Source organism: Melanostigma gelatinosum, assembly GCF_949748355.1.
Source record: "Melanostigma gelatinosum genome assembly, chromosome: 16".
NCBI classification, from domain to species: Eukaryota; Metazoa; Chordata; class Actinopteri; order Perciformes; family Zoarcidae; genus Melanostigma; species Melanostigma gelatinosum.
In genome coordinates, this window is record NC_136649.1 from 22,367,563 (window position 1) to 22,385,750 (window position 18,188).

Consider the following 18,188-nt stretch of genomic DNA (forward strand, 5'->3'; position numbering starts at 1 on the left):
TTGTTTAGCTTTTTCTTGAATAACTATTTAGATCAGTGAGTTTTGTTTTTCACTGTCCTCTCAGGGCTTCCGTAGATTTTGACACTTAAAAAATATCCTTCTTAAAAAAAGACTTGTAATGGTTAACAAACAGTTAGTGACGCCTCACTTTCCCACAAGCATCAACATCAGCAACACTTTTGGCAGAAAGGTTGTAATTTCTGTGTGTCACTTTTCAGTCAAATGGTGGAAATCTTGCAGTATTCCGGAACAAAAGGACACAGACATCGATCGTGTCCACATCTCCAGCCCAACAAGACGCAGTCAGCTCTTTTTCTCCTCAGCTGCTTTCATCAAACAGAGCCGAACCTCTTCAAAGGAGCTCAATTACACAGCAGCAGTCAGAGGGAACTCTTTGCACTTCAACCAGAATCTACTGTACGACAACAGCCGACATTAAATAAGAAGACGTGTTGAAATGTGAGAGATGATACAAAAGGAGACTACCTGGGTCTGAATACGTCCGATGCTCTGATGAAGAGGGAGGGGCATCTTGTTATCACGACGGGAAACTGAGTGTGAGTGAGTGTGTGTGTGTGTGTGTGTGTGTGTGTGTGTGTGTGTAAGATACAAAGGATGGGGAGACGTTTGTTTTTGTATGTCTATCTTTGTGAGGACCAATTTGTGCTTTAAAAAATGGAGAAGCGAGGACGTTTGTACATAAAATGAAAGTGAGGACATTTTAGGTGAGTGAACAGTTTATGAAAATCTGTATATATTTATAAAATGTTGGACATTTTAGGAAAGTCTGTACATTTTGAGAAAGTGGGAACATTTAAAAAACATTAGGAGAGTTTAGAAAAGTCTGTTGAATAGATGCGTATCATAGGACGCTTTTAGGAAGAGGAGGACAGGTCTTCACTTCTTGAAACGGCTATTTAAGGATTAAGACTTGGTTACAATTTGGTCTACGTTGAGGTCAGCGCCCAGGGAATGCTTTATGTCCGTGAATGGCCTCACAAGTACCGTAGAAATGTGTGTGCGTGTCCGTGGAAAGACTCGGCTAACAAAGGCCACCTGGAAGATCCACTTACAACACTGAACAAAAGGTGGAACAAGAGGAGGGGTGAGGGCAGTGGGGGTGATGGAGGGGGGGGTTCAGGTCTTTCATCAAGAGGAGTGTGTGTGTGTGTGTGTGTGTGTGTGTGTGTGTTTGGAGAGAAAGCTGGAGTGGATGGGGAGACGTTGGCCTCTGCTCAGGTTTGGGGACAAAGGGCAGAGGGATTCTGCGGGTTGGTGGGTTCATAGACGTGAACCCAAACACCAACGAGCCTTTCGGGCGTGAGGCCGAGCCGACGGTTCGATTCAGACGTTTCATATTTACTGGACAGCAGCCTCCCTCTCTGTGGCAACACTGAGATCAAAACCTTTACTTTCAGTAAGCCAGCTAATGATGAGAATCATTAACACACTGACTGTATTGAGACCGGGTCATAATGTTCACAAGGCGACATTTCTCTGTCAGCGTTAAAGACAAGTGTGTTTCATGTGCTGTTTATAAAAACAGCAATGAGCTTTAATGTTGGCGAGAGTGAGAGCAAACGCATCATTGTGTTTTCAGTGCAGTCCTCTCTCATTAGAGACACTCTGGAGACACCCGGAGGACCTTCAGAGGGTCCTGGGGCGGGGCGGCTCATTACTATTATTATTATCGCGGAGCCCGATTTTCAAGGAAAACTGGCTTTAATTTCCCAGATTCCTTTGAAAGGCCACAACAATTCAGGAGAAAAAAAACAATAACTTCTGAGATGAAAGGGGCAAAGAAAATTGTGTAAAATTGTCACTTCACTTTGGATGAAGTTGGATCAACCTCATCGCACCACAGACGCCGCTGCTTGATGTGTACGACTACGCCTGCAGTGGACGAACGCATCAAGTTGTACTTTGCAATCGGATTTAGATGTAAGTAAAACTCAAAACACTCACGATAATATGATTCTGAGCTAAAATCATAAGAATACAGACTCTGAAGAGACATTGCTGTGAATTGGGCCTATGATGAAAACAACAGTTTAACCCCCCCCCCCTCTTAAATTGTATTTATTTATTCATGTTTTTTTGTTTTTTTTAACCTACAACGGCTCTAATATGCCGTCGTTTATCTGCTGTTGGAAGAAAAAAGATAGAAATGTATATTGTAGATTATTTCCATGATGGTGCCCGTGTATCTTTGCAGCTTTACATCAGAATACTGTGAATCATCCGTCTGCGGATGGAGACCTTGTTTCCATTTAGACAACATAGTTCATTTTAAACCATATTTGCAGAAAGCAGTGAGGTCATCGGGACATCTCACAATTTCAAGCCATGGGTCACATACAGTCTCGTCAAAACAAAGCAGTGTATACGGGAAGAAATGGATAAAAATGAAACATCTTGTTGAAACGTGTTGGTGTTAGTTACTGCTGCAGCATGAAATGAATGAAGTTCTGTGAGTCCTTGCAAAGTGATTCTCGGAGAGCAACAACATTTGCGCTGAATGAATGAACCCACCAATAAAATGAAGGAAATCTAAATCTAAATCTGCTGTTGTGCCGTAAAGTAACAATGAATTTTTTTCTTCAGGATTCTGACCAAAGAAAACAAGCAGAAGGTGTGTTGAAACCCTGATGAACACGAGTTTTAGAGGAGCGTCCCACCTGAAGCTCCTGTGTGCTGCTGCTCTGCTCCATCTCCGACAGAAGAGCATCTGCAGCCTGCAGCCAAACCTCAATGCCCTGCAGCTCCTTCCGAGCCTGTTCTCTCTCTTCCAGCTCCATCCTGGCCGCCTTCAAACCCTCCCTGCTCCTCTGCTTCACACTGCGGGAAAAACACACACAAAACACATGCGTCCAACAATTTGACAACTTTATAGCTTCTTGCCTTAAATCCATTAAAAGTGAGAGTTTGCATTCAGAATAAAATCCACCCTTAAATTCAAGGCACAGAGCGTCATGGCAGTTAAAGAGCTGTGGCTTTAAATACTGCACAGCCTCACAGGCACTGCAACCTCCAACCCACTTTCCCCTGATTGCTTAGTCGGGCGTAGCAGGGCTGATGGGTAACTGAGTTTTTTCCTCAAAATTTACATTTTTTAAGAGTGGAAATCATTATGAACAGGGTTCACTTATACATGAACAAAAAGAGAGCAAGGGAAGGTTTGTAGGTGAAGTATTATCAGCTGTGAAGAGACTGTTTCCATGAGACATAAAAGCAAAATGGTCCTCTGTACTCTTCAGCCACAGTGGTGTAGCTGCAGTGCACCTCAGACTCCGTCGTACCTGCCGTAGCGACCGTGCATCGCCTGCAGCTGCTGACAGAGTGGAGCGGGTGGCGCCTGCTCCAGGTGGGCGGGGACACCCAGCAGCCTGGCGGCGCGCAGTTCCAGCGCGGACAGGGCTCGATGCTCGCAGTCCAGTCTGTCCTGGTACTGCTCCCAGGACTGCAGCAGGTCCTGAAGGTCCTCGGTGGAGGCCTTCACCCGGGATCCATCGGGATGCTCCGCCTCCACCTGCTCCAGCAGAGCGGAGGCCTTCTTCACCTGAGAGGAGGAACCACACTCTTCATAATAACAGTTTAAAGAGCAGGTGGAATTTGCATGATGAAATTCTTCATTTGAATGTTTCTTTCATTTGATTTCAGTAGTTTGACTGGAAAGACACCCCAATAACTTATGTTTATTCTTAAAACAGCTATTACTAAATATTCACTGCTTTAGAAAAATGATTAAGAATCCCAGATTTTTGACTGTATTTTCACTTACACTGTTGGTGATTTGGATCCATTCTGCAATCCTCCGTTCACTACGAGTCGTCAGCTCTCGTGTGCAGCGCCGTAGTCTTGATACTCGTTTCCAGACAGCAGCCACGGCGGCCTCCCTGCCTCCACGACAGCTCTGCTCCGGGCACCACTCCTTCAGCGCCTCCAGACGCATCTGCAGGGACTCCACCTCCTCAGACAGAACCTGCACAATCAAAGTAAGGTTTGTAAGTGGAGATTATATGGTAGGACTTGAATATTCTCTGAGATTATCACATCATAATTTGGTGACAAAAAACTCAAATTATACTTTGCAATCAGGAAATATTTGTGATTTCTGCCCAGAATCACCATATCATCATAAGCATCCGGACTTTGAAGAGACATTGACGTGAATTGGCCGTATCCAGGAGGAACCAAAATACGGAAATGTAAGACTTTAATCGCGCATATTCCGAGTTTTTTCTCTGAATATTAACCCCCTCCTTTGGCTCCATAATCATTACGCCATCGTGCGTAAGGAGCAACAGTGATCAATCTAACTATGAGGTTAGAATCTAAAACGAAAGAAAGAAATCAACAGTTGCAAGAAGAAAACCTCAATAAACAAAACGCTGATGAACATTATCTCGATCTATTTTTCTTGAACGCTTTACTCTTCTTACTTTCTGATAACAAAGGGGTTAAAAGTTCGGATCCCCGGATCGGTGAACCTTGAACGTCTCACACGTACTCTGAGTTTGGTGTGCTGGTCAGTGCAGTCAGCGTGACAGGTGAGCTTTTGACTGATGAACTGCGAGAGGCTGCTCACTGCGCTCTGCACACTCTGGATGATTTCATCTTGGCTCTTAGTGTATTTTCTGGAATGTTCTGCACAACTGAAAGACAGAAATGTTGATGGGTTATCCAATAGGAAGGAGATATTGCTTCCACTCACATACACTGGCATCTTTCAGACATGAGAAGTTGAGAAAATCAGCCGAAAATCAGCCTTAATACCTGCTGAGAAACTCCAGTCGCATGTGTCCCTTTGCCTGTAGAGTGGACATCCTCACCAGGAGGTGGCTCAGAATATTCTCCTGGAGTTGCTGCACCCTCTGGGGGGACAGGTAAGGATGCAAGGCGTCCTGGCTCTGGAGCTGCTCCACGTGGGTCTGGAACTGCTGCTGCAGCGAGGCCAAAGCCTGCTGGGTCTCCTCCAGCCTCTCGGAGCAGAGTCCAGCAGAGCCCTGCGGCGGCAGCAGAGAGACCTCGATGTCCCTCAGGAATTGAGCTGCTTGTTTAACAGCACTCGTGTAGCTTCTCAGAGACTCCTTAGCCTGAGAGATGTTCTCCTAAAATATAATAAACATGACTTAACTACATACTCTCATCATATTATGGGACTACAGCAATCCAGCTTTGGTTTACAGGACGTGAAGAGGTTACAGTGTAAAGACATCGATGTATTGTGTTGCAGAGATAGCGACTGAAATGAGCAGGCTAACAAGTTAGCTAACCAGCTAGCTCTGTCCTGTCTTATAATACCACATCTTCCTTCTTCCTGTTCTAGCAGTGTTGACACATCCTCGGCTTTACATGTTTATCACTACTGATGGTCAAAAGAATTATTAAATTACAGATTTGTTTTTGTCTCAGACGCACTTATATCAAGATGTCTGCAGTTCTGGCTTGGATTCTGACTTGGTGTCAAATTATTTGAACATGATATTTTAAACAACATAGTGTAGGAAAGGTGTGTTTCACTTTATCATGATGAATAAAATAATGTAAGACACTGAAAGTTGTCTGACACAGAATGATATGATTATCTACACTTATTGAAAAGTCACTAAAAGGATAAAAAACAAACTTGCCATTTGTGAGTCGCATTCATTGAGGACTGCAATCTTCAAGTCGATCAGATCTTGGGATCCACTTCCTCGTCGGTTTCCTTTCTTCTGCTCGAGAACCTCCAGTGCTCTCATTCTTGACTCGACAGTCTTTTTCAAAGACATGATCATCTGGTATTGGTTGTTAATTACTGTTTCGTTGGGTTCCAGCGTGGGGATTTTCTGGAGCTCCTGCTGGGTCTTGCAAAGGAAGGCCCGAGTGGCTGCCCTCTCTGAGTCGAGGTCCAGTTCCTTCAGCAGGTTCCACTCGATGATGCTGAGGTTGTTGTAGAGTGTCATCTCCAACGTGTCCAGGCTTTCCTCGTTTTGCTTCAGTCTCTGTCGCTCTGTGCTCAGCTGTGAGGGGTAAAGATCGGCGGAGATCACCTGGAGTTCTTGGCCGGCCTGCTCAGTCATATACTGTATGAGAGGAAGCTGGACGAGGAGGGTCTGACAGACCTTGTACTTGTCCTCGAGTGCCTTGCTGTCGTCTTTGGTCTGACAGACCTGCTCCTCAACGTGCTCCCTGAGGTCCTCCACACACTGCCTCTTGTTCAGGTACCTCTCATGACTTGTGGCTTTCATTTCCAGAGTGACGATATTGCTGAGAAGTTCTGAAATGACTGAGTAGAGTTCCTTCGTCTTTTCTCTGGGAATCCACCGTTGCAGAAGGTCAACCTGGGACTTGTGCTCCAAAATCACGTGTTTCAAAGGCTTCAAAGCTTGCAGAGACTCGCTTGTGATGGGGAACCTGTGTCGACTCAGATCTCCTGACATCTGCCTCAGGCTCGTTTCAATGGTGGCCAGGTTTTTCTTGCTTGAATCCACAGTCTGGGTGAGTTCCTCCTGCGCCTTTTTGTTGGCTTTCTCGTAGCTGCTGATGGCTCTGATGTCCTCCTGGAGGTCGATGAGCTTGTCAAACAGCTGACAGTTCTCCGTGATGCTGAGTTCAGAGGCGATGTCTTTGCTCTTCATCAGAAGAGCCTCACAGACAGCGGCCTGCTTCTCAGCCAACGCCAGGGTCTCTCGGATCTGACGAACTCTACGATCAAGTTCAGTCGGGCTCCTGAGCTCACTGTCTGGACTCCTGGAGGCCTCCCTATGCAGATGAGCCAAAACCCAGGAGTCCAGGTCAACGATCTGCTCTGACAGTTTCTCTCTGGTCTGCAGTCCTGATTCGAGCTCTCTCACAGCCTTGGCTAGCTTCTCTGTGGTCGACTTTGAGAGTTCTTCAAGGGATTTCAGAGAGGAGTGCACCATGGGCACCTCCTCGGCCTGGTCCAGCTGCGGAAGGAGCTCCTTCACCTCCTCCGCCAGTGACTCCAGTTGGCCTTGTTTGGCCATGACCTCGGACTGCAGCTTCTTCAGATCTCTGAGCTGGCGGTGCACCTCCTCAGGGAGGAGAGCCACCCTCTTCCTCCTGCCTTCAATGTCACTCTCTGTCGTCTTCGCCCAAGCAAGGCCATCCCTCATCACCAGGATAATTTTCTCCATGATGGGGCTGCTGCTGTTCTGAGCTTGAGAGCACACGAGTTCCTCTGTGTAGCAAAGTTTGTTTTTGACCCTCTGAAGCCCCTGCTGTATCTCTGTTGTATCCTTCTCCCTCTGTGACCTGAGGAGGAACGCCTCAGACAGCTGCTGCAAATGGAGGGATTTCTGCTGGGCAGCTTTAACCTCAGCATCTGCAACCATCACCTGCTGCGCCTTCTTGCAGGTCCACTGAGTAACTGAGGAAGACTCAAGGTCTTTGCCGATTGTCTCCAAATGTTCCTGAAGACCTGATATTGCCAACAGAAGGCTGCTGGTGTTGTGAGAATGGACATTTGTATGATACAGCGTCCCCTCCACAGCTCTCTCCAGGCCTCTCCACTTCTCTTGTAGGTTATTCTGCTCAGTCTGTGCGGCTGCTCGCTCAGACCAGCTGAGGTTTGGGCTTAACTTGGTATGGGTCACAAGCAACTCCCCGAGTACTGTTCTGTTCTCCTCTATACTTCTCTGTAGAGAGCATAGTCGCTCTGCCTCCTTCGAGCTGCTCTCCTCTGGGGACCTGAAAGAACAACAGTCAAGTCTTCATGTGCTCGCCATTTACAATGTTACAGATTGTACAAGATGTAAGTTTGAGAGGGAGTGTAAAGATTTAAACTACATTCAATGTTAATCTAAAAATATAGCTTTAGAAGGCTTTAAAGCTCCTGTTCTTCTAGTCTCTGACCCCTTTGGCCTTGACCCAGTCTTGCTCCTCCTTGGTTTCATATCGCAACATATTGCACAGCCTTAAACTGCAACCTTCAGTTAAGGAATTTAAAAAAGACACGCGAGATGACAACTCACGTTCTGACAGCCTCCAGTTCTGCCGTGAGTCTTTGCAGCGTGGTCTTGGCTGCTTGGGTCTGTCTGCAGTAATCGTTCACCAGCTGCAGCTGGGCCTCTTTGCTCTGGACAACAGCAGCTGCATCCTGAGCAGCAGTACGCCACTGGTCCTCCACGTGCTCCAGAGCATCCTTGTTCTCAGCATCAGCTCCCCTCAGCAGAGAGAGCAATGCCACCTGGGCCTTGGCGGCCTCTCGGCACTCCTGTACTCAGCAGGCAGAAGTAAACACAATTAATCTAATTGTATTCATTTTTAAAAATTGCCGAGCGAGTCATGCACCCTGTCATTTTGAATCGCACCTGAGCCTCCTCCAGCTGCTGGGCCATCGCTGTTGGGTTGAGCTCAGCAGGGTAGATTTTGCAGCTCAGGACTTTAGACACCAGCCTTCTTAGGCGGTTGTCCAGATCACAGCTGGATGTAATCAGAGCCTCTGGAGCATCCTCCAAAGGTGTACCCTTATGAAACAGAAGCACATAAGATCAATGAGTTTCAAAAACCCAGCAGAGGCCCAAAAAGGGTTTTGGTGATGTCCAAGCATGTTCAATATAAAAAGCAATGTTGCTTTAGTCTGTTTAGCCCATTTAGGGCCATTATAAGAAACTCTTTTTTAAAATTGAATTCCATGTAATTTGCTAAATTTCCCTGCATTTAGAACATATGCCTATTTTTGGCAATTCATTATGTATAAAGTGGAGCAGCAGGAAGGATGTAAAAGAGACAAAACAACGCAACCATGAGCTCGACCAAACCAGCAATGCTGACAGTAAATGCTCATCACACCAGTATTCTTTAAAAACGTACCTTGCACTTAAAGCCAGTATGTGTAGGTGTGTAACTATGGTGACTTCTAGGTGCAGTTTAGAAACAAAAAACACACACAGTGGCACAGTAGTAACGATACCTCAATGAGTTGACTGCTGGGTCCTTTCCCAGAGAGTAGCTGTATTTGTGTGAAGATGTTCCTCATGGCGGATCCCTCTGGTGCCTTTGGTTCCTCCAGGAGAAGTTCCTCAGTCTTCACAACATCAGCTTCTGCTTGAGCTTTGTTGTCCCAAGAGGGCAATCCTTCCACCAGAGTTACCTCGCCGCAGCCAATGTCAGTTGATGATTTCACAACTGCCTGCAGTGATGCGGGGGATATCGTGTCCGCCTTGCAAACCTTCTCCCATAGTGAAAACAAAACACCCGAATTAATGCTGAAAAAACTCGGACTTACAACTGTAAACTGTTGAGCAAAGAAAATAACTATATCTCTCTTTGTGAAACAAGTCTATTCACACTTGTATTGTGTGTGAAGTTGTTCTCTGGAAGTGCACCAAGCCTGTCTGTCTTTGATTGTCCGTGATGACATTCATGAGGAAGCTCATATTACAACCCTGAGGCACTGAAACCGTTGGAAGGTACATTGATCAGTCATAAATACTCAAGAATGTTTGAGCAAGTACAAACAAGTATATGCAAGAGAGCCATTTTACTGGAATCTCTCTCTCTCTCTCTCTCTCTCTCTTTTCTTTGACTATGTATTATCTTCTATTGCAGTTACAAATGTGTGCTGCATTGTTAAACTGACATTTCCTGAAGGGGAAAAAGGTCAAATGAAGAGGAGAAGCAGTTGTCCATTTCTCCGACACAGTGGAACTTTTGACTTTAGGTTAACCAGTGGAGATGCATGCGGTATTAAACACAACATGCAATGCAGTAGTGAGTTAGTTCTGTTTCATTAGTTTCACAAGTGTTTCTTTCGGACGGTAGGTCATTTAGAATTAACAACAAACTCTGCCAAAATTCAGTGCCCACAAAACAAAACAAACACAGTAGCTTCAAGGTGAATAGTCCAAAGAATAATTTCACTTTATTGTTAATTCTGCAGATAATTGAGCGAATGACCATGTCTCACCTGTGGCAAATCCATTCTCTGCAGCCTCACTTCACCTGAAGCAGTGGTCTTGGCCATTGAGAGTGGAACATTTTGTATTTCTACATTCACCATCTTTTCCATTTCCTCTTCCTGAGTCGTCCTCTTCTTTCCCTCCTTCTCTTCTTCCTTCTTAATTTCCTTTGCATCTGTTGTGTGTCTCTCCGTTAGGGCGCTAGGGACCACCATGGATTCAGACAGGGGTTTGGTAAAGCTTTCTGGCACTTCTACCCTGGTCATCTTAACTGGAGACTCGACAGGCTTAATGCCAGTGGTGGTAACCTTCTTGCTTACTGTAACTGTCTCATACTGGATACTTGATTCCATCCTTGGTTCCTTTTCTATCATGACAGTTTTGTATTCATGTACACTAATGTGGATGTCTCCCTTTTTAAAAGACTTTCCACCCAGGCTCTGCGGTGGATCATGCACGTCTTTTGTGGACACTACAGCATGCACTTCTTTGCAATCCTTGACCTTTTGGGGTCTTTCTTGTGTGGTTTTTATTAGCTCCTGTTTAATCACTGTTTCGCTTGGTTTAACAGTGTCTCGATCAGACAAGCTTACTTCACTTGCAACCGAGGTGGATTGAGTGGAGTCACTCTGAGCCACCTCGTCTTGCCTTTCGATGGTGATTTTTTGCCCATCTACTCTTTTCTCAAAAGCAGCCTTCTCTGGCTTAACATCAGGTGAGGTATTATCTTTATTTTTTTTAGCTCTTTCACTCTGGATATTTGTTTGAACAGTATCTATACTTGGCTCTTTGGCTCTTGTGACTGATGTGTTTTCATCCTTCTCCAGAGTGGTTGGTATGGCGAGTGGTGGGATGCACACTTCAGGCCCCATTTGGATTTTCTCTATCCTAACAGACTTTTCCCCCAGGCTCATGGGTAGATCATGCAAACCATGTGTTGACACTTTTGGATGCATTTCTTGTACCACATGTTCCTTGGCCTCTGTAGGTCCTGTGCGCACGACTACCGTGGTCATCTTTACTGCAGTTTTTTGTGGCTGAGCAACTCCTGAAGTCAAAACTTTGTTTTCAGACACTTTTTTGCCCTGAATACTTGTTTGATCCATGTCAATCCTTGATACCTTTGTTATTGTAACAGATGTGATTTCATGCTCCTGTGCGGTCTGTGTATTTGGCTGTATATTGAGCACTTCATCCCAAACAGACTTTTCCTCTGGGGATGGGAGAGGTGGTTGTGTTTGAGGCACTGTACTTAAGTCCCTTTCTGTAGACATGGTTTTGGCTTGTTCTGAAGCCTCTTTAGATTGCGCTTTAGGGTCCTGGAACTCAGAATGTGAACGTTTATCCATGGTGGTAATGGGTCTAAGGACAGACTCCAAAGGTTCAGAATGAGGAGATTTTTCTGATGGTTGCACAAATGTGTCCAGAATGCCACCAACCGGAACAGTAAACATTTCACATACTGAACTGAAAGTAGTTTGACTCTCCTCAGCAGATTTCACATTTTGAGGGACACTTGATTTATCGTCAACCTTAACTGGAGTTTGTCTTTCACTAACAATCTCAATTTTCTGAATTTCGGGATGTGGTACTTGCATCTGTTGTGAGAAAGTTTTTATAATAGGTATGGTCCTTTGAGCCATGCCAATCTCTGAACTCCCAGAATCCAGTGAAGACTTCTGACTGTCAGGCTCTTCCTTGGTCTGAGTCACCTCTGTGGGAGCAATATCAGGGGAAAGTTGCAGACCTTTGGACTTTCTTGTGGTTTGTGAAGGTTCACCTTTTTCCACAACAGTAATTTCGGATGGTGCTGTGAGCACCTCTGGAGTGGAAGATGGCTTTTGAATGTGAGGCTCATCCGTGGTCTTTTTCAGCTTTGTGGTAGCGAGTTCTGGGCAAACTTTTAGACCCTCTGACTTTCCTTTGGTAGGTGAAATCCCTTCCTTTTCCAAAATGGTGACTTCAGTTGTTGCTGTGACCAACTCTGGAGTTGAAGAAGGCTTCTTACTTTCAAGTGTTTCGATGGTCTGAGTCAACTCTGTGGTAGAAAGATCTGGGGAAAGTTCCAGACCCTTTGACTTTATTTTGGTTGCTGTAAGTTTATCCTCTGCCACATGCGTAGGTTCAGTTGTTGATGTGACCACCACTGGGGGTGAAGATGGCTTCTGACTGTCAGGCTCTTCCTTGGTCTTTGTCAGCACTGTGGTAGCAAGGTCAGGGGAAAGTTCAAGAACCTTTGACTTTCCTTCAGTAGGTGAAAGCTCTCCTTTCTCCAAAATAGTAATTTTAGCAGTTGCTGTGACCATCTCTGGAATTGAAGACGGCTTCTGACTCTCAGGTTTTTCTTTGGTCTTGGTCAGCTCTGTGGTAGCATGTTCTGGGGAAAGTTCAAGAACCTTTGACTTTCCTTTAGTAGGTGAAAGCCCTTCTTTTTCCAAAATTGTTACTTCAGTTGTTACAGCGACAATCTCGAGAGTCGGAGAATGCTTCTTAGTTTCAAGTTTGTCTATGGTCTGAGTCACCTCTGTGGTAGCAAGTTCATGGGAAAGTTGAAAATCCTTTGACTTTATTTTGGTTTGTGAAGGTTCATTTTGTGAAGGTTCTTTTTCCACAACAGTAATTTCGGATGGTGCTGTGAGCACCTCTGGAGTGGAAGATGGCTTTTGAATGTGAGGCTCATCCGTGGTCTTTTTCAGCTTTGTGGCAGCAAGTTCTGGGAAAACTTTTAGACCCTCTGACTTTCCTTTGGTAGGTGAAAGCCCTTCCTTTTCCAAAATTGTGACTTCAGTTGTTGCTGTGACCAACTCTGGAGTTGAAGAAGGCTTCTTACTTTCAAGTGTTTCTATGGTCTGAGTCAACTCTGTGGTAGAAAGATCTGGGGGAAGTTTCAGACCAGTGGCCTTTCCTTTGGTTGCTGTAAGTTTATCTTCTGCCACAAGAATAGTTTCAGTTGTTGCTGTGACCACCTTTGGAGTTGAAAATGGCTTCCGACTGTGAGGCTCTTCTTTGGTCTGAGTCAGCTCTGTGGTAGCAAGTTCATGGGAAAGTTGCAAATCCTTTGACTTTATTTTGGTTTGTGAAGCTTCATTTTGTGAAGGTTCTTTTTCCACAACAGTAATTTCGGATGGTGCTGTGAGCACCTCTGGAGTGGAAGATGGCTTTTGAATGTGAGGCTCATCCGTGGTCTTTTTCAGCTTTGTGGAAGCGAGTTCTGGGCAAACTTTTAGACCCTCTGACTTTCCTTTGGTAGGTGAAACCTCTGCTTTTTCCAAAATAGTAATTTTAGCAATTGCTGTGACCATCTCGGAAATTGAAGATGGCTTCTGACTTTCAGGTTTTTCTTTGGTCTTTGTTAGCTCTGTGGTAGAATGTTGTGTGGAATGTTCAAGACCCTTTGACTTTCCTTTGGTAGGTGAAAGCCCTTCCTTTTCCAAAATTGTTACAGTGACAATCTCTGGAGTCGGAGAATGCTTCTTAGTTTCAAGTTTGTCTATGGTCTGAGTCACCTCTGTGGCAGCAAGTTCAGGGGAAAGTTGCAGACTCTTGGACTTTCTTTTGGTTTGTGAAGGTTCACGTTTTTCCACAACAGTAATTTCGGTTGGTGCTGTGAGCACCTCTGGAGTGGAAGATGGCTTTTGAATGTGAGGCTCATCCGTGGTCTTTTTCAGCTTTGTGGCAGCAAGTTCTGGGCAAACTTTTAGACCCTCTGACTTTCCTTTGGTAGGTGAAAGCCCTTCCTTTTCCAAAATTGTGACTTCAGTTGTTGCTGTGACCAACTCTGGAGTTGAAGAAGGCTTCTTACTTTCAAGTGTTTCTATGGTCTGAGTCAACACTGTGGTAGAAAGATCTGGGGGAAGTTTCAGACCAGTGGCCTTTCCTTTGGTTGCTGTAAGTTTATCTTCTGCCACAAGAATAGTTTCAGTTGTTGCTGTGACCACCTTTGGAGTTGAAAATGGCTTCCGACTGTGAGGCTCTTCTTTGGTCTGAGTCAGCTCTGTGGTGGCAAGTTCATGGGAAAGTTGAAAATCCTTTGACTTTATTTTGGTTTGTGAAGGTTTATTTTGTGAAGGTTCTTTTTCCACAACAGTAATTTCGGATGGTGCTGTGAGCACCTCTGGAGTGGAAGATGGCTTTTGAATGTGAGGCTCATCCGTGGTCTTTTTCAGCTTTGTGGCAGCGAGTTCTGGGAAAACTTTTAGACCCTCTGACTTTCCTTTGGTAGGTGAAAGCCCTTCCTTTTCCAAAATTGTGACTTCAGTTGTTGCTGTGACCAACTCTGGAGTTGAAGAAGGCTTCTTACTTTCAAGTGTTTCTATGGTCTGAGTCAACTCTGTGGTAGAAAGATCTGGGGGAAGTTTCAGACCAGTGGCCTTTCCTTTGGTTGCTGTAAGTTTATCTTCTGCCACAAGAATAGTTTCAGTTGTTGCTGTGACCACCTTTGGAGTTGAAAATGGCTTCTGACTGTGAGGCTCTTCTTTGGTCTGAGTCAGCTCTGTGGTGGCAAGTTCATGGGAAAGTTGAAAATCCTTTGACTTTATTTTGGTTTGTGAAGCTTCATTTTGTGAAGGTTCTTTTTCCACAACAGTAATTTCGGATGGTGTTGTGAGCACCTCTGGAGTGGAAGATGGCTTTTGAATGTGAGGCTCATCCGTGGTCTTTTTCAGCTTTGTGGTAGCGAGTTCTGGGCAAACTTTTAGACCCTCTGACTTTCCTTTGGTAGGTGAAAGCCCTTCCTTTTCCAAAATTGTGACTTCAGTTGTTGCTGTGACCAACTCTGGAGTTGAAGAAGGCTTCTTACTTTCAAGTGTTTCTATGGTCTGAGTCAACTCTGTGGTAGAAAGATCTGGGGGAAGTTTCAGACCCTTTGACTTTCTTTTGGTTGCTGTAAGTTTATCTTCTGCCACAAGAATAGTTTCAGTTGTTGCTGTGACCACCTTTGGAGTTGAAAATGGCTTCCGACTGTGAGGCTCTTCTTTGGTCTGAGTCAGCTCTGTGGTAGCAAGTTCAGGGGAAAGTTGCAGACTCTTGGACTTTCTTTTGGTTTGTGAAGGTTCACCTTTTTCCACAACAGTAATTTCGGTTAGTGCTGTGAGCACCTCTGGAGTGGAAGATGGCTTTTGAATGTGAGGCTCATCCGTGGTCTTTTTCAGCTTTGTGGCAGCGAGTTCTGGGCAAACTTTTAGACCCTCTGACTTTCCTTTGGTAGGTGAAATCCCTTCCTTTTCCAAAATGGTGACTTCAGTTGTTGCTGTGACCAACTCTGGAGTTGAAGAAGGCTTCTTACTTTCAAGTGTTTCGATGGTCTGAGTCAACTCTGTGGTAGAAAGATCTGGGGAAAGTTCCAGACCCTTTGACTTTATTTTGGTTGCTGTAAGTTTATCCTCTGCCACATGCGTAGGTTCAGTTGTTGATGTGACCACCACTGGGGGTGAAGATGGCTTCTGACTGTCAGGCTCTTCCTTGGTCTTTGTCAGCACTGTGGTAGCAAGGTCAGGGGAAAGTTCAAGAACCTTTGACTTTCCTTCAGTAGGTGAAAGCTCTCCTTTCTCCAAAATAGTAATTTTAGCAGTTGCTGTGACCATCTCTGGAATTGAAGACGGCTTCTGACTCTCAGGTTTTTCTTTGGTCTTGGTCAGCTCTGTGGTAGCATGTTCTGGGGAAAGTTCAAGAACCTTTGACTTTCCTTTAGTAGGTGAAAGCCCTTCTTTTTCCAAAATTGTTACTTCAGTTGTTACAGCGACAATCTCGAGAGTCGGAGAATGCTTCTTAGTTTCAAGTTTGTCTATGGTCTGAGTCACCTCTGTGGTAGCAAGTTCATGGGAAAGTTGAAAATCCTTTGACTTTATTTTGGTTTGTGAAGGTTCATTTTGTGAAGGTTCTTTTTCCACAACAGTAATTTCGGATGGTGCTGTGAGCACCTCTGGAGTGGAAGATGGCTTTTGAATGTGAGGCTCATCCGTGGTCTTTTTCAGCTTTGTGGCAGCAAGTTCTGGGAAAACTTTTAGACCCTCTGACTTTCCTTTGGTAGGTGAAAGCCCTTCCTTTTCCAAAATTGTGACTTCAGTTGTTGCTGTGACCAACTCTGGAGTTGAAGAAGGCTTCTTACTTTCAAGTGTTTCTATGGTCTGAGTCAACTCTGTGGTAGAAAGATCTGGGGGAAGTTTCAGACCAGTGGCCTTTCCTTTGGTTGCTGTAAGTTTATCTTCTGCCACAAGAATAGTTTCAGTTGTTGCTGTGACCACCTTTGGAGTTGAAAATGGCTTCCGACTGTGAGGCTCTTCTTTGGTCTGAGTCAGCTCTGTGGTAGCAAGTTCATGGGAAAGTTGCAAATCCTTTGACTTTATTTTGGTTTGTGAAGCTTCATTTTGTGAAGGTTCTTTTTCCACAACAGTAATTTCGGATGGTGCTGTGAGCACCTCTGGAGTGGAAGATGGCTTTTGAATGTGAGGCTCATCCGTGGTCTTTTTCAGCTTTGTGGAAGCGAGTTCTGGGCAAACTTTTAGACCCTCTGACTTTCCTTTGGTAGGTGAAACCTCTGCTTTTTCCAAAATAGTAATTTTAGCAATTGCTGTGACCATCTCGGAAATTGAAGATGGCTTCTGACTTTCAGGTTTTTCTTTGGTCTTTGTTAGCTCTGTGGTAGAATGTTGTGTGGAATGTTCAAGACCCTTTGACTTTCCTTTGGTAGGTGAAAGCCCTTCCTTTTCCAAAATTGTTACAGTGACAATCTCTGGAGTCGGAGAATGCTTCTTAGTTTCAAGTTTGTCTATGGTCTGAGTCACCTCTGTGGCAGCAAGTTCAGGGGAAAGTTGCAGACTCTTGGACTTTCTTTTGGTTTGTGAAGGTTCACGTTTTTCCACAACAGTAATTTCGGTTGGTGCTGTGAGCACCTCTGGAGTGGAAGATGGCTTTTGAATGTGAGGCTCATCCGTGGTCTTTTTCAGCTTTGTGGCAGCAAGTTCTGGGCAAACTTTTAGACCCTCTGACTTTCCTTTGGTAGGTGAAAGCCCTTCCTTTTCCAAAATTGTGACTTCAGTTGTTGCTGTGACCAACTCTGGAGTTGAAGAAGGCTTCTTACTTTCAAGTGTTTCTATGGTCTGAGTCAACACTGTGGTAGAAAGATCTGGGGGAAGTTTCAGACCAGTGGCCTTTCCTTTGGTTGCTGTAAGTTTATCTTCTGCCACAAGAATAGTTTCAGTTGTTGCTGTGACCACCTTTGGAGTTGAAAATGGCTTCCGACTGTGAGGCTCTTCTTTGGTCTGAGTCAGCTCTGTGGTGGCAAGTTCATGGGAAAGTTGAAAATCCTTTGACTTTATTTTGGTTTGTGAAGGTTTATTTTGTGAAGGTTCTTTTTCCACAACAGTAATTTCGGATGGTGCTGTGAGCACCTCTGGAGTGGAAGATGGCTTTTGAATGTGAGGCTCATCCGTGGTCTTTTTCAGCTTTGTGGCAGCGAGTTCTGGGAAAACTTTTAGACCCTCTGACTTTCCTTTGGTAGGTGAAAGCCCTTCCTTTTCCAAAATTGTGACTTCAGTTGTTGCTGTGACCAACTCTGGAGTTGAAGAAGGCTTCTTACTTTCAAGTGTTTCTATGGTCTGAGTCAACTCTGTGGTAGAAAGATCTGGGGGAAGTTTCAGACCAGTGGCCTTTCCTTTGGTTGCTGTAAGTTTATCTTCTGCCACAAGAATAGTTTCAGTTGTTGCTGTGACCACCTTTGGAGTTGAAAATGGCTTCTGACTGTGAGGCTCTTCTTTGGTCTGAGTCAGCTCTGTGGTGGCAAGTTCATGGGAAAGTTGAAAATCCTTTGACTTTATTTTGGTTTGTGAAGCTTCATTTTGTGAAGGTTCTTTTTCCACAACAGTAATTTCGGATGGTGTTGTGAGCACCTCTGGAGTGGAAGATGGCTTTTGAATGTGAGGCTCATCCGTGGTCTTTTTCAGCTTTGTGGTAGCGAGTTCTGGGCAAACTTTTAGACCCTCTGACTTTCCTTTGGTAGGTGAAAGCCCTTCCTTTTCCAAAATTGTGACTTCAGTTGTTGCTGTGACCAACTCTGGAGTTGAAGAAGGCTTCTTACTTTCAAGTGTTTCTATGGTCTGAGTCAACTCTGTGGTAGAAAGATCTGGGGGAAGTTTCAGACCCTTTGACTTTCTTTTGGTTGCTGTAAGTTTATCTTCTGCCACAAGAATAGTTTCAGTTGTTGCTGTGACCACCTTTGGAGTTGAAAATGGCTTCCGACTGTGAGGCTCTTCTTTGGTCTGAGTCAGCTCTGTGGTAGCAAGT

The 18,188-nt window shown here is 44.8% G+C and overlaps 1 protein-coding gene across 9 annotated transcripts in view; it reads right to left on the reverse strand.

Moving 5' to 3' along the window:
- Nucleotides 1-18,188, reverse strand: part of syne2b (spectrin repeat containing, nuclear envelope 2b) — an 80,527-nt gene that overhangs the window by 52,195 nt on the left and 10,144 nt on the right. For 8 of the 9 annotated variants that reach the window (XM_079286862.1, XM_079286860.1, XM_079286855.1 and 5 more), the window contains exons 2-10: nt 8,921-9,178; nt 8,319-8,474; nt 7,980-8,221; nt 5,634-7,695; nt 4,777-5,111; nt 4,511-4,655; nt 3,782-3,982; nt 3,300-3,559; nt 2,679-2,838 (exon numbers count right to left, since the gene is read on the reverse strand). In XM_079286862.1, coding sequence (XP_079142988.1) covers nt 2,679-2,838; nt 3,300-3,559; nt 3,782-3,982; nt 4,511-4,655; nt 4,777-5,111; nt 5,634-7,695; nt 7,980-8,221; nt 8,319-8,474; nt 8,921-9,178 — 3,819 coding nt within the window. Of the gene's footprint in view, nt 1-2,678; nt 2,839-3,299; nt 3,560-3,781; nt 3,983-4,510; nt 4,656-4,776; nt 5,112-5,633; nt 7,696-7,979; nt 8,222-8,318; nt 8,475-8,920; nt 9,179-9,916; nt 12,496-18,188 lie in introns of those variants that run through there. The other variant, XM_079286856.1, reaches the window with a different exon arrangement.